General features: G+C 57.4%; 2 protein-coding genes across 2 annotated transcripts; both read left to right on the top strand.

Annotated features, from left to right (window-relative positions):
• Positions 1 to 3,620: 3,620 nt before the first annotated feature.
• On the top strand, positions 3,621 to 15,414 carry LOC144931360 (retinol dehydrogenase 10-A-like). Its single transcript, XM_078855165.1, has 5 exons — positions 3,621 to 4,786; positions 6,144 to 6,242; positions 7,422 to 7,567; positions 7,914 to 8,048; positions 14,858 to 15,414. Exons 1-5 carry the CDS (start codon positions 4,331 to 4,333, stop codon positions 15,033 to 15,035), a joined length of 1,014 nt encoding a protein of 337 aa, XP_078711291.1. The 5' UTR covers positions 3,621 to 4,330; the 3' UTR covers positions 15,036 to 15,414.
• Positions 15,415 to 18,988: 3,574 nt separating this feature from the next.
• Positions 18,989 to 24,214, top strand: LOC144931359 (uncharacterized). The gene is made up of 3 exons (XM_078855163.1): positions 18,989 to 19,343; positions 22,008 to 23,193; positions 23,997 to 24,214. Exons 1-2 carry the CDS (start codon positions 19,183 to 19,185, stop codon positions 22,411 to 22,413), a joined length of 567 nt encoding a protein of 188 aa, XP_078711289.1. The 5' UTR covers positions 18,989 to 19,182; the 3' UTR covers positions 22,414 to 23,193; positions 23,997 to 24,214.
• The last annotated feature ends 1,062 nt before the right edge of the window (positions 24,215 to 25,276 follow it).

The following is a 25,276-nucleotide window of genomic DNA, read 5'->3' as shown; positions in this document are numbered from 1 at the left end:
ATACAAGAAAACTAGACTATTGAATTTCAAGTTTCATGTATTAGGTATAGCCCTGTGAGCCATTCGGCTCTTGAATCGGGTGCAACCGCAACAACAAAAAAACAAAAAATGACCAAGAAAACATCTTAAAGTGAATATGTGACTAAGTGCAAACAGAAATCCAAGAAAAAACAGCAAAATATTGCAGAAAAACACCGTACACCAACACTGTGTGCAAAAATCCCAGTGGGATGCAAGTCAAACAACAACAACCACAAGACAACTTAGATTAAGGCCATCAGTCTAACTCTGTACTACAACAAACAAACATGGCTAAACCAATACACTTTTCGAAATCACCAAAATAAAGCCATGAACGCAATGAAACAGTGATCATTGGAACTGTGACGGAATTTTCACAATAAACGACATAAACAACATGTACTACCAAAACCCTGCATCCATAGCTGGCTGCATGAGTCACTCCCAGAGGTCGCAAACGGGTTTTGATTCCTTACCCGTACCCGGCCGCACCAGGGTCGCAAATGGGTTCCCGTTCCCTACCCGAAATGAGTGACAAACGGTTACTCACCAGTGACTCACGGCCTACCCGTACCCGGCCGCACCAGGGTCGCAAACAGGTACCCGTACCTGGCCGGGTACGGGTAGCCGGGTATCGGGTACCCGGTTACAACCTCTGGTCACTCCACAACAGCAGGAGCATCAGGAATTAAATAAACATGCCAACGTTCTATGTGTGTGGACGTCAGCCCACGTGGGCACAGAGCCACGTGACAACCTCCTCCTCCTCCAGCACATGCAGGACAACAACAACAACCACCACCACCACCAGTGACGGACTTCACAGCCGGAGGCGATCTGCGACCCGCGTGCCCACCGCGGCCTGCCACGCAGTCGCACGCCCCCACCCACGTGCGCGTGTGCAGTGGCACGCACACCCTGGTCAATACCTGTCAACCCCTTCTCAGTGCCCCCTACCTTATTACAGACCAACTCAGAACTTAGTGGTCATCCCGTGACCCTTATAAATCTCAACGTTCATCTTACAAAGTCCCATCACAAGGGAGAAACACAAACAAATAGACAAAACCATGCGCGTTGCTCCTGTTGAAACGGCTGTAACGCCGCATGGACCTGAAAACTCACCTTCCCTGCACAAGAATGCGGGGTGAACCGTACGGGCTTACAGCTCTGCGAAGTAGATGTTGTAGATGATCGTCGGGGGTAGGAACAGACACCGTCCATTGTTCTGCATCTTCAAGGAGTTGGACTTTCTTGTTGTTGTTGTTGTCGATGTCCGTGTTCACTTGGAAGCAGCGATGTTTGAGAAGAAACTCGAGACTTGCGAATGCGGCAGGACTCGTGACAGCTTCGGCAGAAGTGCGGCGTGCGGCACCACGGACCCCGGTCGTGGTCACGCTGCAGTGAGGTCCAGGCCGTCTCGTTGAGACGTCGCCTGGGTGCCGTTCTCACACGAACGAAGTTGTCAGTGCCAGCCTGGTGCGACGCTCAGGGCGCGTCGCAGGCGGTCGCTGTGAGATGCGTTCCGGCGGCGACCGCTCCAGGAGATTTGGGCGCACGCACTCAGGAGCAGTGCTATATATGTAGCAGCTACTCACGATAACTTGATAACTACATATGTAGCAGCTACTCACGATAACTTGACAACTACATGTGTAGCAGCTACTCACGATAACTTGATAACGACATGTGTAGTAGCTACTCACGATAACTTGATAACTACCTATGTGGTAGCTACGAGATAGTAGCGACTTGTGCGACGAGGCTAACGCGGCACTGGCTCAGAAGAGAAGAGGGTCCGGTGACTCCCCAGCAACGTTGATCTCCTTCGCCGCCTCTGGGAGTGCTCCGCATGTTGTGGCAGCAAGGGGCGTTCTGACGCAATTCGGGTGAAGAAAGTTGCTAGCTAGTGCCGCTACGTGGGATCCGAGGTGTTTCGAGTAGACCAGCGGGGGGGGGGGGGGGGGTAGGCCACGTCGTCTAGACCAGCAGCGTCGCAGGTTTGTGCATTTGTCCAAGCGCGCGGTTGGCGGCGTGCCGTCTCACGACGCCCCGTGGCCTCCGTGGCGCTCACGTGCCCTTGAAAAGAGCTTCATGGCTCGTCGGATTTCTCCAGGAAAAATACAGATTCTGATTCGAGCCGGGCGTGGTGCCGGCCACCCACGCCCTCGTGTGCCACAGTGCCGGCCTTCATAGGCGCTACTCGCCCACAGCACTTGGCCCCAACAATATGTTAGAGGCTACAACGGGGGATCTTTGTCTTTGTAGCCGCGGGTACAACAGTTGCTCTAAGTAGCTATTAAGTAACAGGTACAAACACATTAAGGCCTTTCACTGCGAGAGCTTGCATGGCCGTATCAGCTTGCACCGAGTCAAGTGTCAGCCAGGGCGCTACGCGATATCAAAGTGTCAAGTCCAGGCCCTGATGGATCGTAACACACGCGCACGCTTCCACAGTGATTGCCCTGCTGCTCAATGTGAACACTGGCGCTACTGCTGCTCATCTCATGCTTCCACAGCCCTGGCAGAGCCAGTGGTGGAAATTCCACATTCCTACGGCGACGGGAGAGAACGGTGGACGCGGCCGCGAATTGAACTCGTGTCGCCTCTTTTGTTGTGCGCTGCGCTCGACACTGCTCCAAATGCCTCGGAGACGAAAATCTCCCGTGGTGCAGCCTCAACAGAGTCGGAGCAAGTGCCGTGAGCGAGTAACAGCACCTGTGAAGGCCGGCACGGCACACGAGGTGGGGGGGGGGGGCAGTCAGGCCCGGCCGCCTTTGTCTCTCCATCGCACCTGGTACTTATTGTTAAGGCTGAGTCAACCCAGGGGAAGCCCGGAACCTGTTCAGATATACGTCACCGACGTTGGCTGTGAGCCGGAATCGAACTCGGGTCGCCGGGTTCGTAGCACAGTGTGACAATCATTGCGCCACCGCTCCCCCATAGACTCCCTTACCCCACTGCCGGGGTAACGCAGAGGATGTGATCACGATAACTCGATAACTTTATAACTCGATAACTCGAGTTAACACGGTGGCTAACTCGCGGAATGAAGAGGGGTGGGGAGGAGGATGGCGGAGGTTCAGCAGGGAGGAGGTGAGGAGGTGGAGTAGAGAGGGAGGTGGAGTATGGGATTGAGTGTCGCTCGCGATGGAGCCTGGCTTCCCGGCTCTCATCTCGAAGTGAAACTCGTGATTTTCAACCCCCCCCCCCCCCCCGGGAGGGTGGCGCGCGAGGGGGCGGGGGAGGGAGTGACCCCCCCCCCCCGGGAGGGTGGCGCGCGAGGGGGCGGGGGAGGGAGTGACCCCCCCCCCCCGGGAGGGTGGCGCGCGAGGGGGCGGGAGTGACCCCCCCCCCCGGGAGGGTGGCGCGCGAGGGGGCGGGAGTGACCCCCCCCCCCGGGAGGGTGGCGCGCGAGGGGGCGGGAGAGGGAGTGACCCCCCCCCCCCCCATCCTTTAAATGTGGAGGGACGCGGACCTCGAGCGCAGAGCGACTCCCGGAGCAGTGAGGTGATAGAGGAGGTGATAGAGGAGGTGATAGAGGAGGTGATAGAGGAGGCGTCATACCCAGGGTCTGTTTCACCAGACTCCATAGACAGAGTCCATCACCACGTATTCAGTACTCTCACTGCTGGACCGATCACCGCTGTTAGCGAGCACCTATTATTACACTGACCCCACACACTCTCTCTTTAACACTCACTCAGACTCACTCGCCCACACTTCCACACTCACTCACAACCCATCCACCCACTCCACCCATCCACCCACCCACTCATACTCTCACCCACTCACAATCCACCCACCCACTCCACCCATCCACCCACCCACCCATACTCTCACCCACTCACAATCCACCCACCCACTCCACCCACCCATCCTCTCGTCCACTCACTCATCCCCCAGCCACTCGCCCACACTTCTACACTCACTCTCACCCACTCACCCACAACCCACCCACTCACCCACCCATCCTCTCGCCCACCCATACTCTCACCCACTCACTCACAATCCACCCACCCACTCACCCACCCATCCTCTCGTCCACTCACTCATCCCCCAGCCACTCGCCCACACTTCTACACTCACTCTCACCCACTCACCCACAACCCACCCACTCACCCACCCATCCTCTCGCCCACCCATACTCTCACCCACTCACTCACAATCCACCCACCTATTCACCCACCCATCCTCTCGCCAACTCACTCACCACCCAGCCACTCGCCCACACTTCCACACTCACTCTCACCCACTCACCCACAACCCACCCACAACCCACCCACTCCACCCAGCCACTCCACCCACCATGCACGTGTTACTGGACCTCGTGTTGACCGTGGGCCGCGTACTGCGCGCCCTCCTGGCCGCGGGCTCGCGCTGGGTCATGCGCCCTCGTCCCAAGAGCGTGGCGCAGGACCTCTGCGTCGTCACGGGCGCCGCGGGGGGCCTGGGACGCCTCTTCGCGCGCGAGCTCGCCTCGCGGGGGGCCGCCGTGGCCCTCTGGGACATCGACGGCGCCGCGGTCGAGGTGACGGCGCGCGAACTTCGCGAGTCGCTGGGGGCCCACGCCGTGGCGTTCGCGTGCGACGTGAGCCGCAGGGCCGAGGTGTACCGCGTGGCCGCGAGCGTGCGGCACGAGATGGGCCGCCACCCGACAATGCTCATCAACAACGCCGGGGTGGTGTCGGGGAGACCTCTCCTCGACTGCCCCGACCACCTCATCGAGAGGACTCTGTCCGTGAACTGCACCGCGCACTTCTGGGTGCGTGGGGTGCACGGCGCGTGGAGGATGATGGGTCCGTGCGCGCGTGGGTGAGGGTGTGTGTGTGTGTGCCTGTGTATGTGTGTGAGAGTGACAGAGTGTGCGTGTGTGAGAGAGTGTGTGCGTGCGTGTGTGAGAGTGTGCGTGCGTGAAAGTGTGCGTGTGTGAGAGAGTGTGAGAGAGAGTGTGCGTGTGTGAGAGAGTGTGTGTGAGAGTGTGAGAGTGTGCGTGTGTGAGAGAGTGTGTGTGCCTGTGTATGTGTGAGAGTGACAGAGTGTGTGTGTGTGTGAGAGAGTGTGTGCGTGCGTGTGTGAGAGTGTGTGAGAGTGTGTGCCAGTGGCACGTGCTCACTGGCACACTCGTAGTAACACATGGTGGGCAGTGACACACATTGACAGTGACACGCTGTGGCACGCACGTAGTGACACACTGTGACAATGACATGCACACACCGACAGAGGCACACTCACTGGCACACTTGTAGTGGCACACTGACACTGACCATGGAACAGAGACGGATCGACTCACACAGAGAACCAAAGACCCACAAAATCTTACAGACTCACATAGATACCCACAGACCACCGCAGTCTTACAGACTCACACAGAGACCCACAGAACCACACAGTCTTACAGACTCACACAGAGACCCACCCAGTCTTACAGACTCACACAGAGACCCACCACCCATCACAAAATCCATGGCCAATCATCCCAGCGTAGCCGGATCCTCCTGATAAGGGGTCGTGAGACTTCTCGGCGATGCCTTCCTGGGTTGAAACAAGGGCACACTCCAACTACCACCGACCACGGCGAGGGTTGCGTTGCTCTTAGTCGAAGTTGTGGAGGAGGAGGCGAGCCGCAGGCGAGGCGCTAATCCTCCTCCTGAGCGCGCCCTCGTGACGGGGATCAGCTCGCATCGTGACTCGGATCGACGTGGACCGGCTTATCCCCTCACTCGTGGTGCTCGCTAATTGGCCCACCACCCCCACCACCCCCATCCACCACCACCCCCATCCACCACCAGCCCCATCCACCCCCATACACCACCACCCCTCCACCTCGTCGCTTAATCAAGCGAGGCGAGCGTGCGCGCGAGAGTGAATTGGTACCGCGCACGTGACCGCGAGGGGCTGTTGGGACGACGATGCAAGATCCCGAAATCACGCGGCTCTGTGAACTCCTCGCTCGGCGACCGAATGGCTTCTCTCCGCGACCGATTGACCTCTCTCGCTCTCACACAATGACCCCTCTCCTTGACCTCTCACACAATGACCCCTCTCCTTGACCTCTCACACAATGACCCCTCTCCCTGAGCTAATGACCTCTCTCCCTCTCTCTGACCGGTTGACCTCAGACGGTCAAGGCCTTCCTGCCGGACATGGTGGAGAAGAACCATGGACACATCGTGACCATCGCCAGCGCCCTCGGCCTCTTCAGCACCGCGGGGGTGGAGGCAAGCGAGCTCACACAGACAAAGGCCCCCCACCCCCGTATAGCCTCGGCAGGCCGTTGGGGCAAGTGCTGCTTGTGGAAGGCCGCCACGGCGCACGAGGGGGGCGTGGTGTGGTCAGAACCGCACCATGCCCGGTTGCCTTTGTCTCCCCGGTACTGTGCCCACACTTTACACGTTACACCAGCTAGTCACTTGAGGCTGAGTCGACCTAGCGGAGGCCCAGGACCTGTTCGGCTTATGGTCACTGGTGACGGTGGCTGTGTACTAAGCACTTCGCCACCGCTCCCCACACTCATTAAAGACAAAGATCCACCGTATAGGCCACTCGAAGCTATTCGGACAAGTGCTACTCTATCCTGGTCTCTTGGGTTTTCACCGCGTTAAACATTTATCACTCGCTCACCCACTCACTCACCCACTCACTCACCCACCCACTCACTCACCCACTCACTCACCCACCCACTCACCCACTCACTCACCCACTCACTCACTCACCCACTCACTCACCCACCCACTCACCCACTCACTCACCCACTCACTCACTCACCCACTCACTCACCCACTCACTCACTCACTCACCAACTCACCCACCCACTCAATCGGGGGTTGGCAACCTGCGGCTCTTTAAGGACTGCTGCTTCGTGACGTCGCTTATCGGTGACCCCACCGTCTCGTATTCACCACACAGTGGCATTGCGCCTCTTGAAATATTGAGGGTTTTTTACCGACTTAAAAAAACATCTTATTATTCTCGTTGCCGACCCCTGCACTAAATGAACACAGGTCGCTCTTGCGAATGGCAACCCCCTATCCTGGCCACTTGAGTCCTCAACCTCGCCTACACAGAATCAACACAATGAACGCGCACGCGTCTTGAAATAGCATGACCGTGATGATGATGACCGTGAAGCTGATGACCGTCATAATGATGATCGTGATGATGATCGTGATGATGATGATGACCGTGATGATGATGACCGTGATGATGATGATGACCGTGATGACGATTAGGATCGTGATGATGATGATCGTGATGACCGTAATAATGATGATGACCGTGATAATGATGATGATAGTGATGATGATGACCGTGATGATGATGATCGTGATGATGGCGATGGCAAAGACGTCATACCAGGTGATGATGTTGCACTGACGCGTCCCGCCCGCTCCCAACAGGACTACTGCGCCAGTAAGTTCGGGGCAGTCGGCTTCCACGAGTCTCTGGCGCACGAGATCAAAGCGATGGGCAAGGGCGGCGTGAAGACCACGCTGGTGTGCCCATACCTGGTGGACACGGGCATGTTCCGGGGCTGCCACATCCGGTGAGGGGCCAACGCAGCGGCCACTGTGGGGCCCACTTGGGGCCCACCTGGGGCCCACCTGGGGCCCACCTGGGGCCCACCTGGGGCCCACTTGGGGCCCACCTGGTCACACAAATGCGGGGAGGGGGGGCGAGGAGTGAGTGGGGTGCGGCGCCACGGGCAGGAGGAGGTGTTTGACTCCAGGTGGAGGTGGTTGAATAGAGGGAGGAGGTGTACAGGTAGAGGCGGTTGTGTCCACGTGTGCCTCCCGGTGTCCCCACGCCCACCAGTGTCCCCGTGTGCCTCCCCTTGTCCCCGTGTGTCTCCCCGTGTCCTCATGTCCCCACGGTGTCTCCGTACGATTCAGCCGTGAGATCGAGTCTCTGCTGCTGCCGCCGCTGCGGCCGGAGCGCTGTGTGAGCGAGGCGGTGCGCGCCATCCTCACGGACCAGCCCCTCATCTGCATCCCTCGCCTCATGTACCTCGTGGTGTTCCTCAAGAGGTGGGCCTCCACCCTCTCCATCCTCTACCAACCTCATCCTCCACCCTCATCCTCCACCCTCATCCTCCACTCTCATCCTCCACCCTTATCCTCACCCTCCACCCTCTCCATCCTCTACCATCCTCACCCTCCACCCTCATCCTCCACCCTCAGCCTCATCCTCCACCCCATCCTCCCCCCTCATCCTCATCCTCCACCCCATCCTCCACCCTCCTCCTCACCCTCCACCCTCTCCATCCTCTATCATCCTCACCCTCCACCCCCATCCTCCACCCTCCTCCTCATCCTCCACCCCCCTCCTCATCCTCCACCCTCTCCATCCTCTATCATCCTCACCCTCCACCCCCATCCTCCACCCTCCTCATCCTCCACCCTCCTCCTCAACCTCCACCCTCTCCATCCTCTATCATCCTCACCCTCCACCCCCATCCTCCACCCTCCACCCTCATCCTCCACCCTCCTCCTCATCCTCCACCCTCTCCATCCTCTATCCTCATCCTCCACCCTCATCCTCCACCCTCCTCCTCATCCTCCACCCCATCCTCCACCCTCCTCCTCATCCTCCACCCTCCTCCTCATCCTCCACCCTCTCCTCATCCTCCACCCAGCTCATCTTTTCGAGGCACCGCATCCTCCCATCCCTAACCCGTACATCCCTCCACGATCCCAATCACCCATCCCACCATCCCTCCACGATCCCAACCACCCATCCCACCATCCCTCCACGATCCCAATCACCCATCCCACCATCCCTCCACGATCCCAATCACCCATCCCACCATCCCTCCACAATCCCAATCACCCATCCCACCATCCCTCCACGATCCCAATCACCCATCCCACCATCCCTCCACGATCCCAATCACCCATCCCACCATCCCTCCACGATCCCAACCACCCATCCCACCATCCCTCCACGATCCCAATCACCCATCCCACCATCCCTCCACGATCCCAATCACCCATCCCACCATCCCTCCACGATCCCAACCACCCATCCCACCATCCCTCCACGATCCCAATCACCCATCCCACCATCCCTCCACGATCCCAATCACCCATCCCACCATCCCTCCACGATCCCAACCACCCATCCCACCATCCCTCCACGATCCCAACCACCCATCCCACCATCCCTCCACGATCCCAATCACCCATCCCACCATCCCTCCACGATCCCAACCACCCATCCCACCATCCCTCCACGATCCCAATCACCCATCCCACCATCCCTCCACGATCCCAATCACCCATCCCACCATCCCTCCACGATCCCAACCACCCATCCCACCATCCCTCCACGATCCCAATCACCCATCCCACCATCCCTCCACGATCCCAATCACCCATCCCACCATCCCTCCACGATCCCAACCACCCATCCCACCATCCCTCCACGATCCCAACCACCCATCCCACCATCCCTCCACGATCCCAATCACCCATCCCACCATCCCTCCACGATCCCAATCACCCATCCCACCATCCCTCCACGATCCCAATCACCCATCCCACCATCCCTCCACGATCCCAATCACCCATCCCACCATCCCTCCACGATCCCAATCACCCATCCCACCATCCCTCCACGATCCCAACCACCCATCCCACCATCCCTCCACGATCCCAATCACCCATCCCACCATCCCTCCACGATCCCAACCACCCATCCCACCATCCCTCCACGATCCCAACCACCCATCCCACCATCCCTCCACGATCCCAATCACCCATCCCACCATCCCTCCACGATCCCAACCACCCATCCCACCATCCCTCCACGATCCCAACCACCCATCCCACCATCCCTCCACGATCCCAACCACCCATCCCACCATCCCTCCACGATCCCAATCACCCATCCCACCATCCCTCCACGATCCCAACCACCCATCCCACCATCCCTCCACGATCCCAATCACCCATCCCACCATCCCTCCACGATCCCAATCACCCATCCCACCATCCCTCCACGATCCCAACCACCCATCCCACCATCCCTCCACGATCCCAACCACCCATCCCACCATCCCTCCACGATCCCAACCACCCATCCCACCATCCCTCCACGATCCCAATCACCCATCCCACCATCCCTCCACGATCCCAACCACCCATCCCACCATCCCTCCACGATCCCAATCACCCATCCCACCATCCCTCCACGATCCCAATCACCCATCCCACCATCCCTCCACGATCCCAACCACCCATCCCACCATCCCTCCACGATCCCAACCACCCATCCCACCATCCCTCCACGATCCCAATCACCCATCCCACCATCCCTCCACGATCCCAACCACCCATCCCACCATCCCTCCACGATCCCAATCACCCATCCCACCATCCCTCCACGATCCCAATCACCCATCCCACCATCCCTCCACGATCCCAACCACCCATCCCACCATCCCTCCACGATCCCAATCACCCATCCCACCATCCCTCCACGATCCCAATCACCCATCCCACCATCCCTCCACGATCCCAACCACCCATCCCACCATCCCTCCACGATCCCAACCACCCATCCCACCATCCCTCCACGATCCCAATCACCCATCCCACCATCCCTCCACGATCCCAATCACCCATCCCACCATCCCTCCACGATCCCAACCACCCATCCCACCATCCCTCCACGATCCCAACCACCCATCCCACCATCCCTCCACGATCCCAATCACCCATCCCACCATCCCTCCACGATCCCAACCACCCATCCCACCATCCCTCCACGATCCCAATCACCCATCCCACCATCCCTCCACGATCCCAATCACCCATCCCACCATCCCTCCACGATCCCAACCACCCATCCCACCATCCCTCCACGATCCCAATCACCCATCCCACCATCCCTCCACGATCCCAATCACCCATCCCACCATCCCTCCACGATCCCAACCACCCATCCCACCATCCCTCCACGATCCCAACCACCCATCCCACCATCCCTCCACGATCCCAATCACCCATCCCACCATCCCTCCACGATCCCAACCACCCATCCCACCATCCCTCCACGATCCCAATCACCCATCCCACCATCCCTCCACGATCCCAATCACCCATCCCACCATCCCTCCACGATCCCAATCACCCATCCCACCATCCCTCCACGATCCCAATCACCCATCCCACCATCCCTCCACGATCCCAATCACCCATCCCACCGTCCCTCCACGATCCCAATCACCCATCCCACCATCCCTCCACGATCCCAATCACCCATCCCACCATCCCTCCACGATCCCAATCACCCATCCCACCATCCCTCCACGATCCCAATCACCCATCCCACCATCCCTCCACGATCCCAATCACCCATCCCACCATCCCTCCACCCCTTTGTACCCTCCACTGCATGCCTCCAATGCAACATTTCTAACCTTTAACCCCCCCCCCCCACACAGTCTATTCCGATCATCGCAATCATGGCGATCACCATGGTAACGCTGGTCGTCAATTAGGACCCACATGTAGCAGAGCGGGTCCTTGCTGATAAACATCTGGCAGTTCACCAGCATTGACTCAAGCAAGCAATGCATGTCAACACCGCGCCAGAGCTTTGCTTGTCCTGAACCAATGCTGCTGACGGTAAAGACTCCCAGACGGCCGTGGGGCCTATGGGTTGTGTAGAGAAGCGTGGGGCCTATGGGTTGTGTAGAGAAGCGTGGGGCCTATGGGTTGTGTAGAGAAGCGTGGGGCCTATGGGTTGTGTGGAGAAGCGTGGGGCCTATGGGTTGTGTAGAGAAGCGTGGGGCCTATGGGTTGTGTAGAGATGTGTGGGGCCTATGGGCTGTGTAGAGATGTGTGGGGCCTATGGGTTGTGTAGAGAAGCGTGGGGCCTATGGGTTGTGTGGAGAAGCGTGGGGCCTATGGGTTGTGTAGAGAAGCGTGGGGCCTATGGGTTGTGTGGAGAAGCGTGGGGCCTATGGGTTGTGTAGAGAAGCGTGGGGCCTATGGGTTGTGTAGAGAAGCGTGGGGCCTATGGGCTGTGTGGAGAAGCGTGGGGCCTATGGGTTGTGTAGAGAAGCGTGGGGCCTATGGGCTGTGTGGAGAAGCGTGGGGCCTATGGGTTGTGTAGAGATGTGTGGGGCCTATGGGCTGTGTAGAGATGTGTGGGGCCTATGGGTTGTGTAGAGAAGCGTGGGGCCTATGGGTTGTGTAGAGAAGCGTGGGGCCTATGGGTTGTGTGGAGAAGCGTGGGGCCTATGGGTTGTGTAGAGAAGCGTGGGGCCTATGGGTTGTGTGGAGAAGCGTGGGGCCTATGGGTTGTGTAGAGAAGCGTGGGGCCTATGGGTTGTGTGGAGAAGCGTGGGGCCTATGGGTTGTGTAGAGAAGCGTGGGGCCTATGGGCTGTGTGGAGAAGCGTGGGGCCTATGGGTTGTGTAGAGATGTGTGGGGCCTATGGGCTGTGTAGAGATGTGTGGGGCCTATGGGTTGTGTAGAGAAGCGTGGGGCCTATGGGTTGTGTAGAGATGTGTGGGGCCTATGGGCTGTGTAGAGATGTGTGGGGCCTATGGGTTGTGTAGAGATGTGTGGGGCCTATGGGTTGTGTAGAGATGTGTGGGGCCTATGGGCTGTGTAGAGATGTGTAGAGCCTATGGGCTGTGTAGAGATGTGTGGGGCCTATGGGCTGTGTAGAGATGTGTGGGGCCTATGGGCTGTGTAGAGATGTGTGGGGCCTATGGGCTGTGTAGAGATGTGTGGGGCCTATGGGCTGTGTAGAGAAGTGTGGGGCCTATGGGCTGTGTAGAGATGTGTGGGGCCTATGGGCTGTGTAGAGATGTGTGGGGCCTATGGGCTGTGTAGAGATGTGTGGGGCCTATGGGCTGTGTAGAGAAGTGTGGGGCCTATGGGCTGTGTAGAGAAGTGTGGGGCCTATGGGCTGTGTAGAGATGTGTGGGGCCTATGGGCTGTGTAGAGATGTGTGGGGCCTATGGGCTGTGTAGAGATGTGTGGGGCCTATGGGCTGTGTAGAGAAGTGTGGGGCCTATGGGCTGTGTAGAGATGTGTGGGGCCTATGTGCTGTGTAGAGAAGTGTGGGGCCTATGTGCTGTGTAGAGATGTGTGGGGCCTATGGGTTATGTAGAGAAGTGTGGGGCCTATGGGTTGTGTAGAGATGTGTGGGGCCTATGGGCTGTGTAGAGATGTGTGGGGCCTATGGGCTGTGTAGAGAAGTGTGGGGCCTATGGGTTGTGTAGAGAAGTGTGGGGCCTATGGGCTGTGTAGAGAAGTGTGGGGCCTATGGGCTGTGTAGAGATGTGTGGGGCCTATGGGCTGTGTAGAGATGTGTGGGGCCTATGGGTTGTGTAGAGAAGTGTGGGGCCTATGGGCTGTGTAGAGAAGCGTGGGGCCTATGGGCTGTGTAGAGAAGTGTGGGGCCTATGTGCTGTGTAGAGAAGTGTGGGGCCTATGGGCTGTGTAGAGAAGTGTGGGGCCTATGGGCTGTGTAGAACCTATGGGCTGTGTAGAGGAGTGTGGGGCCTATGGGCTGTGTAGAGATGTGTGGGGCCTATGTGCTGTGTAGAGAAGTGTGGGGCCTATGGGCTGTGTAGAACCTATGGGCTGTGTAGAGGAGTGTGGGGCCTATGGGCTGTGTAGAGAAGTGTGGGGCCTATGGGCTGTGTAGAGATGTGTGGGGCCTATGGGCTGTGTAGAGATGTGTGGGGCCTATGGGCTGTGTAGAGAAGTGTGGGGCCTATGGGTTGTGTAGAGATGTGTGGGGCCTATGGGCTGTGTAGAGATGTGTGGGGCCTATGGGTTGTGTAGAGATGTGTGGGGCCTATGGGCTGTGTAGAGAAGTGTGGAGCCTATGGGTTGTGTAGAGAAGCGTGGGGCCTATGGGTTGTGTAGAGAAGTGTGGGGCCTATGGGCTGTGTAGAGAAGTGTGGGGCCTATGGGCTGTGTAGAGATGTGTGGGGCCTATGGGCTGTGTAGAGATGTGTGGGGCCTATGGGTTGTGTGGAGAAGTGTGGGGCCTATGGGCTGTGTAGAGATGTGTGGGGCCTATGGGCTGTGTAGAGATGTGTGGGGCCTATGGGTTGTGTAGAGAAGTGTGGGGCCTATGGGCTGTGTAGAGATGTGTGGGGCCTATGGGCTGTGTAGAGATGTGTGGGGCCTATGGGTTGTGTAGAGAAGTGTGGGGCCTATGGGCTGTGTAGAGAAGTGTGGGGCCTATGGGCTGTGTAGAGAAGCGTGGGGCCTATGGGTTGTGTGGAGAAGCGTGGGGCCTATGGGCTGTGTAGAGAAGCGTGGGGCCTATGGGCTGTGTAGAGAAGCGTGGGGCCTATGGGCTGTGTAGAGAAGCGTGGGGCCTATGGGCTGTGTAGAGAAGTGTGGGGCCTATGGGTTGTGTAGAGAAGTGTGGGGCCTATGGGTTGTGTAGAGAAGCGTGGGGCCTATGGGTTGTGTGGAGAAGCGTGGGGCCTATGGGCTGTGTCGAGGACGCTGTTGTAGCTTCGTGTGGAGAGACGGAGCTGAGCAGCAGCAGCAGCAGGCGCGTTGGCCGCTTATCTATCACGGTCAGGATGATGTCAGCAGGAATGAGGTGACCATGATGATGACCGTGATGATGATGACCCAGATAATGACCACGACGATGATGATTATGACCACGATGGTGACATGATAATCATAACCATGATGCTGACCATGATGATGACCACGATGATGATGACAACCGTGATGACGGTGACCACGATGATGGCCACGATGATGCTGATAGCACGAACCGTGGACCACGAATAACATCACCACGCTGCCCCCCCTCTCCCTCCCGCCACGCACCACCGCGCCAGCTTCCTGCCCTCGGAAGCCCTCTCGTCGCTCTACCGCTTCCTGGGCGCCGACCGCTGCATGTACCCCTTCCTCGAGGCGCAGAGGCAGCTGCAGAGCAGCCAGGGAAGCGACGACAACGAGAGCGGCGGCGGCGGCGGCGGTGGAGCAAATCCCGCGCCAGCGAGCGAGCAGAAGTGAAGCCCAGCACCCCCACCGCGCCTGTGAAGAGATCGTGCGCGCTGTCCAACGCCGTCGCCGTTCCAGAGTGACGGCGAATCGGAGAGCGAGGACAGCTGTAGCCCCAACACGAACACTCGCCAGGCTCGGCCACCCCCTCCTGCCCCCCCCCAGTGCCAAGTTTAGTCGCTGTGTCTTACTCACGCCAAGCGAGCTGCAGCGCGTCGCGCCAATGACGCCGCACGTGTGTGGCTGTGTGTGTGTGTGTCTGTCTGTGTGTGTGTGTTTGCGTGTGTGTCTGTCTGTGTCTGTGTGTCTGTCTGTGTGTGTCTGTGTGTGTGTCTGTCTGTCTGTCTGTGTGTGTCTGTGTGTCTGTATGTGTGTGTCTGTGTGTCTGTGTCTGTCTGTGTGTGTTTGTGTGTGTCTGTCTGTGTATGTGTGTGTGTCTGTGTGTGTGTGTGTCTGTGTGTGTGTGTCTGTGTGTGTGTGTGTGTTTGTGTGTGTGTCTGTCTGTGTCTGTGTGTCTGTCTGTGTGTGTCTGTGTGTGTGTCTGTCTGTCTGTGTGTGTCTGTGTGTCTGTATGTGTGTGTCTGTGTGTCTGTGTCTGTCTGTGTGTGTTTGTGTGTGTCTGTCTGTGTATGTGTGTGTGTCTGTGTCTGTGTGTGTGTCTGTGTGTGTGTGTCTGTGTGTGTTTGTGTGTGTCTGTGTGTCTGTCTGTCTGTCTGTGTCTGTGTTTGTGTGTGTGTCTGTCTGTGTCTGTGTGTGTCTGTGTGTCTGTCTGTGTGTGTCTGTGTCTGTGTGTGTGTGTGTCTGTGTGTGTCTGTGTGTGTGTGTGTGTAGCCTTGACACATGAGTAGCTGGTGCGGTGTGTACACGTCACCACTCGAGAGACAAAGGCGGCCGGGCGTGGTGCTGTGGCCACCCACCCAGCCAGCCCCTCGTGTGCCGTGTCGGTCTTCACCGGTGCTACTCGCGAAAAGCACTTTCCTCAACAGTATGTTGAGGCTATATGGGGGAATCTTTGTCTTTGTAGCCTTGAACGGTGAAGGATGTAATAGGTGACGTTTCGGACGATGGCCCTTGTTCAGGACGCGTACGTAGAGCGCCCGGGGGAGAGACGGAGAGGATGGTCGCAGTTGGAGACTGCGCCTCGCACGCACCTTGATGGGGGTGGGGGGGCTGACGAGAGAGTTAAGATGACACACGCCTCGTCTGACGACCACGTGTTACGCTGCCTTTTGAGGAGTTGCACTGAGTACCAGATACGCCCCTTCAGTATCACTGCGAGTAAACTCACGTGCGTGCAGACTGCCTCGTGGGTACTCACAACATGTTGGCCCCTCTCCCTCTCCACCCCCCTCCTCCACCCCCACTCCTCCACCCCCACTCCTCCACCCCCACTCCTCCACCCCCACTCCTCCACCCCCACTCTTCCCCCTCCTCCACCCCCACTCCTCCACCCCCACTCCTCCACCCCCACTCTTCCCCCTCCTCCACCCCCACTCCTCCACCCCCACTCCTCCACCCCCGCTCCTCCTCCCCCTCCTCCACCCCCACTCCTCCCCCGCCCCCGTGGATGGCCACACCTGATGCACGTGTGTCCGAGTGTGACCCAGCGCTGTGTGGAGGCAGCAGCAGCAGCAGCAAGGGTTGGTTAATCGCTTAAATATTGTTTCGAAACTCCCTTCCCTTGGATGGAGGCGTCGTGGAGGAGCCGTACCCTGGCTCGCCAGGAGAAGGCAGTACAGTAAGTGGACTAATCTCCATCCGTGTCCATCTGTATGGGGGTTGGGATAGAGCGTGGGTTGTCTCCGCGTGCTCCGGGCTCCTCCTCCTCCCCACGTGATTAATACTCACGACTCGTCGGTAATCGGCTGACAACATCTTACAAACAAACACCTCAATGGAGCAGCAGCAGCGGCATGACCCTCCTGGCAGTGAGTCATGTGACTCAGTAGCGTGGTTCTCTGAATAAAAAAAAAATATATATATATTACGTGGATGGGTTTTGTGTACATCCATCATATTCACCATGGAGATGGAAAAGGATGGCAAGCTACCATTCTTGGATGTTTTAATCGAGAGGAGACCAGATGGCTTAATGGGACACTGTCTACAGGAAAGCCACCCATATGGATGCATATCTAAAACCTGACTCCCACCACTGTCCTTCCCAGAAGAATTCCCTCATCAAAACTCTACACCACCGAGCTCGATGTATTTCCGACCATCACCACCTAGCCAGTGAACTGCAGCACGTACACCACGCCCTCAAGATGAATGGATATTCAGACTACACAATCCGTAAAGCTATCACCACAACAGTTGGGAAACAACCATCTGAGGACCCAATCAAAACCATCACCTTGCCATACATAGCAGGGGTCACTAAAAATATTTCCAAAATCATGAGCAAGCACAAGATCCAAGTTCGATTCAACACAGTACATAAAATTCGTGATCTGTACCCATCTGTGAAGGATGTGATCCCTGACATGCAATACCCCGGCGTCTACAAACTAAGCTGTGTCTGCGGCAGTATTTACATTGAGGAAACTAAGCAACATGTCTCGGACTGTGTTCGTGAACACAAGGCAGATCTAAAACACGGTAGGACCAATACCTCGGCCGTAGCTGATCATTGTTTTAATGCGGTGGGCTCACACGAAATAGATTTCTCTAAGACGAAGGTACTTTGCAAACCCACCGGCTATCAACAAAGATTCTTCATGAAGCCATCCATATTGACACAGACACAATTTCAATCGAGAAGATGGTTATAAACTGAGAAATCATTGGAAGTACGTTATCAACTAGTTTAAGTCATAACTGGCTGTGATGTGTCCATCCTACCACCTTCCGACGTTGTTATTTTCGGCTCTCTGATGTTACATTAACAGGTAAACATTCTCACCCTCACAGCCACCTTGCTCAACAAGCTCGAGGTTTTTTTTGCTTTGCGATGTCCCATTAACATGCTAATCTCTCACATTAACATAGCCACCTCAGGGCGACCATGTGGAGGCCGCTCAACGATCTTACATTATCGTGCTAATTTTTACTGGGCAGCCCTTTGATTGGTGGGAAACCCACCACCGTCGCGGTCACTGCCCACCACTCACATTATCATTGGCTGCTGACACTTGGGATATGCCTATTTTAAACCTTTATCAACAGTTTATATTTAGAAGCTAACCCCCTCTTCCTGATGACGAACGCTTGTGTTGCGATCGAAACGTCGTAGTTCTTTGTTATTTTTTGTTATTTCCTTTAAACCTATCTACGTGACTTTACCGAAAGACCCAAATAACATTTTGTGTACATGTTAATGTGTATATAGGATTTGTGTATATGGGATATGTGAACGCACACACACACTGCAAAACTGTGGTGGGGGGACATACAAACTCCAAAGACAAAGATCCCCCGTATAGCCTTAACAGAACCAGACTCACACACAGAGACCCATAGACAGAGAGACCCATAGACACACACAAAGACCCATGACACAGAAACCCAGAGACATACACAGAGATCCAGAGACTCACAGAGAGACCCAGAGACACACATAGAGAGAACCAGGCTCACACAGAGAGACCCATAGACACAGAGACCAATAGACACAGAGAGAGAGAGACCCATAGACACAGAGAGACTCATAGACACACAGAGAGATCTAGAGATTCACAGAGAGACCCATAGACACACACAGAGACCCAGAGACACGCACAGAGACCCAGAGACTCACACAGAGAGATCCATAGACTCAGACAGAGAGACCCATAGACACACACAGATACGCAGAGACTCACACAGACACCCAGAGACACACAGAGACCCATAGACTCACACAGAGACCGGGAGACTCACACAGAGAGACCCACAGACTCGTATACAGCGTAGAGCTCCCTCTGGTGGCGGCCTCTCCCGCCAGCAGCAGCAGCAGCACGAGTGACCAATCGCGGTGCTGCACCTTCACGGGGCCTCGGCCAGGGCGCTGCCACGGGAACGTGGAGTGGCGCCAGTGCGCCGTTGCCACGGCTTCCTCTCACCGGCGGCGTCGTTGTTGGGGTGGCGACGAAGGCTGGGCAGGCCTGGCCGGGCTGGGCCCTGCAGGCCGGGCAGGCCGGGCAGGGCCAGCGACGCCGGCCTCCTCCTCCTGCTGCTGATGCGCCGAGGCAGCTCCACCGCGAACGACTCCGCGCGCACACAAAGACAAAGGGCCCCCACCCACCCGGGTAGCCTCGCCAGAGTGTTGGGGCCAAGTTGCTGTGAGCGAGCTGCGCCTACGAAGAAAGCCGGCGCTGCGTGTGGCGCACGAGGGGGCCGGTGGGTGGCCAGCACCACGCCCGGCACCTCGAATTGAATCGCAGCTGACGGCATGGACAGACACGGGGCCTGTTTATTCCGTGCTGTGTATCACCGTGCTGTGCTTAGCCTGCTAAGATTAAACAAATTGCTTAGTTTTATGTGTATATATTTATTAAAGTAATTTGTTTACCTTTATTACACTTTGCACTCCTATCGCGTTGTTTGAATTGTCGTGGCGACGTTCTGACTCCGTGCCCATACTGAGCATCTGTGAAAAAGCGCTTTGGAGCTCATCGGATTGCTCCAGCATGAACACAACGTCACGATATCTGGCAAAGAGAAAGGGCGAGGTGGGGTGGTGGTGGGGTGGTGGTGAGGTGGTGGTGAGGTGGTGGTGGTGAGGTGGTGGTGGTGGGGTGGTGGTGAGGTGGTGGTGGTGGTGAGGTGGTGGTGGTGGGGTGGTGGTAGTGAGGTGGTGTAGTGGTGGTGGGGTGGGGGTGGTGGGGTGGTGGTGGTGGTGGGGTGGTGGTGGTGGGGTGGTGGTGGTGGGGTGGTGGTGGTGGTGGGGTGGTGGGGGTGGTGGTGGGGTGGTGGGGGTGGTGGTGGGGTGGTGGGGGTGGTGGTGGGGTGGTGGGGGTGGTGGTGGGGTGGTGGTGGTGTGGTGGTGGTGGGGTGGTGGTGTGGTGGTGGTGGGGTGGTGGTGGGGTGGGGGTGGTGGGGTGGTGGTGGTGGTGGGGTGGTGGTGGTGGGGTGGTGGTGGTGGTGGGGTGGTGGTGGGGTGGTGGTGGTGGGGTGGTGGTGGTGGTGGGGTGGTGGTGGTGGTGGGGTGGTGGGGGTGGTGGTGGGGTGGTGGTGGTGGGGTGGTGGTGGGGGTGGTGGTGGTGGTGGTGTTGGGGTGGTGGTGTTGGGGTGGTGGTGTTGGGGTGGTGGTGGTGGTGGGGTGGTGGGGTGGTGGTGTTGGGGTGGTGGTGTTGGGGTGGTGGTGGTGGGGTGGTGGTGGTGGGGTGGTGGTGGTGTGGTGGTGGTGGTGGGGTGGTGGTGGTGGGGTGGGGTGGTGTTGGGGTGGTGGTGGGGTGGTGGTGGGGTGGTGGTGGTGGTGGGGTGGTGGTGGGTCGGTCCTGCCCAGCCGAGGGACTGCTGCGTTGTTCTCTTGCTGGGGTCGGGGACTGGTTTTGTTGTGTTGCTGCCTCCCCCAAGCTTGCATTTAGTGTAGCCTTGTAAAAAAATCGACAGGACTCTACGTACTTACGCAATGTATACTTTTATTTAATTTATCTTTTATTATGTTTTATTATTGTATTATTTCCCTTCTACGTGACTTTACCGAAAGAACCAAGAATATGAATCCCTGCAGTCACGAAAGCTTTAAATCGAAAAAAATACAATGTATACTGATTTTATTCTTTTATTTTTTGTGACTTACCTTTTCTCTATGTTGTACTCCCTGTCGTGTGTTTGTATTGCATGCTGTTGTTGTTGTTGGTGTAACTTGCTGACCCGCCCCTACTGTACATCTGTGGAAAACACCTCCAGAGCTCACGGGATTCCTCCTCTGGTCTAAATAAAGATGCTGATTCTGAACATCTGGCTGCTCACCACCATTGATTTCAATAATGTCCCGACTGCTGGTGAAACACCGGATGTCGAAACCGGTCCAGAGTCCTCTCGGCTGGTGTTGAACCAACTGCTGACACGATGCGACTCCCAGAAGGTCGGCTGATGGGATGTGTAAATCAAAATCAATATTCTTACTTTGTATGTGGAGGGACAGCTGTGGGAAGGGGGAGATCTGCTTATCTGCGTTTGAATGATCTGTCCCCAACCGTTGCAGAACATTGCTGTTGGTGATTGTAATCATTCAGCAGGTGGGGGGTTAAGCAGGTGGGGGGCTAAGCAGGTGGGGGGCTCGCCCCCCCCCCCTCCAACCCCGGCTGACCTTCGCGGGGTCTGCACCGTGCGGGGTTAACGAGGTCACCACCCACCCTGCCAGCGCTCGCCCACTGCGTCTCGCCCACTCACCCCTCTCATGCTCTTAAGATGGGGGGTTGTACCCCCCCCCCACCCGCGAGTGTTGTTAGTGGAGCTCCTCTTAAGGTCAGAAGGGTTCAAGAGGGGGTGCGTGGTGGGGTCAAACCACGCACGGCCGCTTTTGTCTTCCCAGTGCTCATGTTTTTTTTTACACCGCACCAGGTGCTCATTTTAAGGCTGAGTCAACCTAGGGGGTGGTCCAATTAAGACCGGTTCGTTCAGATATTTGTTTGTAATTCTGGCCGTGAGTCGGGAATTGAACTCTGCTCACCGGGGTTCGTAGGGCAGTGCGCTAACCACTGCACCACCACTCCTAACACACGCACCCTCGGTACTGCCTCCCTCCCCCCGCCCCGCCTCTTCCCCCCACCTTCTCGTGACGTCACCACCCACAGCTGGTGGCGGGGGGAGGGGGGGGTCCCTGGCCCCCCACGGTCAGCCCCCTCCCCCCTCATTGTAAAAGCCCCATCCCTCACAGAGGCGGTCAGTCTCCTGGAGACACAGGAGACACAGAGAGACACAGACAGAGGAGACACCGAGAGAGGAGACACAGAGAGACACAGAGACACCGAGAGAGGGGACACAGATACACAGACAGAGAGAGACACACGCGCTCCACTCTCTCCCCCGTCTCTCCTCTCTTCATCGCTCCAGCCAGGGGTTGGTGGAACACGGCGGGACGGGCGCTGTGGGCGAAGCAACGATGCGAGCGGCTGGGGAGGCGCTGGGTCCGGCGGGGAACCCTTTGACCCCCGAGGAGGCCCCCGAGACCCCGAGCGAGGAGAGCCCTGTGCTGCCGCTGCACCAGCTGGGCAGCGTGGGCTGCTGCTACAGCCGCCTGCGGCAGCTGCTGCCCGGCATCTCGCGGGAGCAGCTGCTGGGCGAGGCGGAGCTCCTGCGCCGCGTGATCGACCACATCGCGGCGCTGCAGCTGGCGCTGCACGGCGAGCCAGAGCAGCAGCAACAGCAGCAGCAGCATCAGCACCAGCATCAGCACCAGCAGCAGCATCAGCACCAGCATCAGCACCAGCAGCAGCATCAACAGCAGCAGCAGCATTAGCACCAGCATCAACACCAGCACCAGCAGCAGCAGCATCAACAGCATCAGCAGCATCAGCACCAGCATCAGCACCAGCAGCAGCAGCATCAACAGCAGCAGCAGCATTAGCACCAGCATCAGCACCAGCACCAGCAGCAGCAGCAGCAACAGCATCAGCAGCATCAGCACCAGCATCAGCACCAGCAGCAGCAGCATCAACAGCAGCAGCATTAGCACCAGCATCAGCACCAGCAGCAGCAGCACCAACATCAGCAGCATCAGCAGCACCGGCAGCATCAACAGCCGCACCAGCAACAGCAGCACCAGCAGCAGCAGGATCAGCAGCATCAGCAGCAGTAGCAACAGCAGCAGTAGCAGCAGTAGCAGCAGCATCAACAGCAGCAGCAGTAGCAGGATCAGCAGCAGCAGGAGCACCTGCTAACAGCAGGAGCCTGACCAGCACCAACAGCAGCAGCAGCACCTGTAGTAACAGCATCAGCACCAGGAGCAGCACATCCAGAAGCAGCAGCAGTCACTGCACCAGCAACAGCAGCAGCAGCAGCAGCGCCAGTAGCAGCGTCAGCACCATCAGCAGAAGCCTCAACAGAACCAGCCACAGCACCTGTAGCAGCAGCAGCCCTTGCAACAGCAGCAGCTTCAGCACCGTCAGCAGAACCAGCAGCAGCAGCAACAACAGCAGCAGCAGGACCAGTATCTACAGCAACAAGAGCAGCAGCAGCAGCAGCTGATGCAACTCCAGCAGCAGAAGCAGCTGCGGTTACAGAACCACCGCACAGACAGGTGTGTGTGTGCGTGTGTGTGGGTGTGTGTGCGTGTGTATGTGTGTGTGCGTGTGTGCGTGCGCGTGTGTGTGTGTGTGTGTGCGTGTGTTTGTGTGCGCGTGTGTGTGTGGGTGCGTGTGTGCGTGTGTGCGTGCGTGTGTGCGTGCGTGTGTGCGCGTGTGTGTGTGTGTGTGCGTGTGTTTGTGTGCGCGTGTGTGTGTGTGGGTGCGTGTGTGGGTGCGTGTGTGGGTGCGTGTGTGGGTGCGCGCGTGTGTGCGTGTGTGGGTCTGAGCGTGGGGTTTTTTCCACCCACAACCTCGCGCGCCTAGACGGCCTTCATAGGTGCTCGCTAACAGCACTTGCCCTAACAGTCTATAAAAAGTTATAAGTGGGACTTTTGTCTTTGTGTGTGTGAAGGTGTGTGTGTGAAGGTGTGTGTGTGAAGGTGTGTGTCTAGGTGTGTGTCTATGTGTGCATGTGGAGAGCGGTAGTGCTGCCGTTAGCGTGCTGAGCTGCGAACCCGGCAACCCGAGTTTGATTCCCGCTCACCGCCATCACCAGTGACGATTATTTTAGCCGGTCCTGGGCCTCCCCTAGGTCGACTCAGCCTCAAATGAGTATCTGCTGCGGTGTGTAAAACATCGCCACTGGGGAGACAAAGGTGGCCGGGCGTGGTGCTGACCACCCACCCACTCGTGTGCCGGGCCGGCTAACATAGGTGCTACCACTCGCTAACAGCACTTGCCCCAACAGCCTGTTAAGGCTATTCGGAGGATATTTGTCTTTGTGTTCACGCGCGCACCTGTGTTGTGCAAACGGCAGGTGAGCGTGGACCAAGCATGACACCGGGCTTCTGATGATGGTGTGGCACCAGATGACATCGGAGACACACACACCGCATCACGTGGTGTGGCAGGAGTTGACATCGGACACACACCGCATCACGTGGGGTGGCACCAGATGGCATCTGAGACACACGCAGCACGTGCAGGGATTGAATGGACCTCAGCTAAATAAAGTTTTGTGTTTTACAGACCGTGTCTCATTGTCGATTTCATTTATGACACAGCACTCCCACCGGCTCCACCTTCATCTTAAACCCCTCCAGGAAGTAGAAGATGGGCGAAGATGTAATGAGGTGAAAAGAGCGAGAAGGAGAGGAGGAGGTGGTGGTGATGATGGGGTTAGAACGAGGGGAAATGTTGGGATGACGGTGACAGATATCTGTGAAAAAGAGCTGCATAGCTCATCGGATTCCAGCCTAAATAAAAATTCTGATGGAATGCCGGTAAGAAGAGGAGTGAGGAGGCTTGGTGATCATAGAATATGCGATGATGGTGGCGGTGGTGGTGATGATGATGCTCGTCAGAGCGAGAGAAGAGGGGATAGTAGAATGATAATTGTTGAAACTATGACGATCATGGGATGTGGGGAGGCTCGGTGATGAGGATGTCAGAATGGGAATATCGACGAAGACTGGAGGAGGAATCCGATGAGCTATGAAGCGCTTTGTCACAGATGTCCATTAGGGGCACGGGGTCAGCAACAACTGTGGATGGATGATGGCGATGCTGGGGGGCTGGGGAAGGCGCGAGAGAAGCTGATGATGATGCTGGGAGAGGCAGGGGGAGGGGTTGGGGAGGAGGGGGTGTTGGGGGGGATGGAGGGAGGGGTGGAGGGGGGGTGCCCTTGGTTTGGTCACAGACCCCAAGGTCACACAGGGTCTCGTTATCCGCGCGTCCGTGACTATTTTAAGTGTCGATCAAATCAAGGTTTCTGCTTAAATACATCCCGTACTCTCTACATAGACGAAAATACAAAGATGCCCCGTATAGCTGCCTTCCACAGCCTCTCGGGACAAGTGCCGTGAGCGAGAGCCTCACGTTCAAGGCCGACTGGACACACGACGGAGAGCGGGTGACCAGCACCAGTGCCGATGTTTACCACACACCGCGCCAGCCACTCATTTGAGGCCGAGTCGATCTACGGGGAGGCCCACGGCCGGTTCAAATATTCGCCACTGTTATTGGTGGTGAGCGGGAATCGTCGCCGAGTTCGTAGCGCAGTGCGCTCACCATTGCGCCACCGCTCCCCATAGAAAT

This window comes from Lampetra fluviatilis, chromosome 4, assembly GCF_964198595.1.
Source record: "Lampetra fluviatilis chromosome 4, kcLamFluv1.1, whole genome shotgun sequence".
NCBI lineage: Eukaryota > Metazoa > Chordata > Hyperoartia > Petromyzontiformes > Petromyzontidae > Lampetra > Lampetra fluviatilis.
Note: the sequence above shows the minus strand (reverse complement) of the source record. Positions and strands in the feature narration are given on the sequence as shown.

Bases quoted from the DNA above. Each gene is read 5' to 3' on its own strand.
- LOC144931360 (XM_078855165.1), top strand. From the start codon at position 4,331: ATGCACGTGTTACTGGACCTCGTGTTGACCGTGGGCCGCGTACTGCGC. The intron at 4,787-6,143 runs GTGCGTGGGGTG...GGTTGACCTCAG, and splicing joins ACTGCACCGCGCACTTCTGG to ACGGTCAAGGCCTTCCTGCC. The intron at 8,049-14,857 runs GTGGGCCTCCAC...CCACCGCGCCAG, and splicing joins CTCGTGGTGTTCCTCAAGAG to CTTCCTGCCCTCGGAAGCCC.
- LOC144931359 (XM_078855163.1), top strand. From the start codon at position 19,183: ATGCGCCGAGGCAGCTCCACCGCGAACGACTCCGCGCGCACACAAAGA. The intron at 19,344-22,007 runs GTGGGTGGCCAG...TCATCGCTCCAG, and splicing joins TGTGGCGCACGAGGGGGCCG to CCAGGGGTTGGTGGAACACG.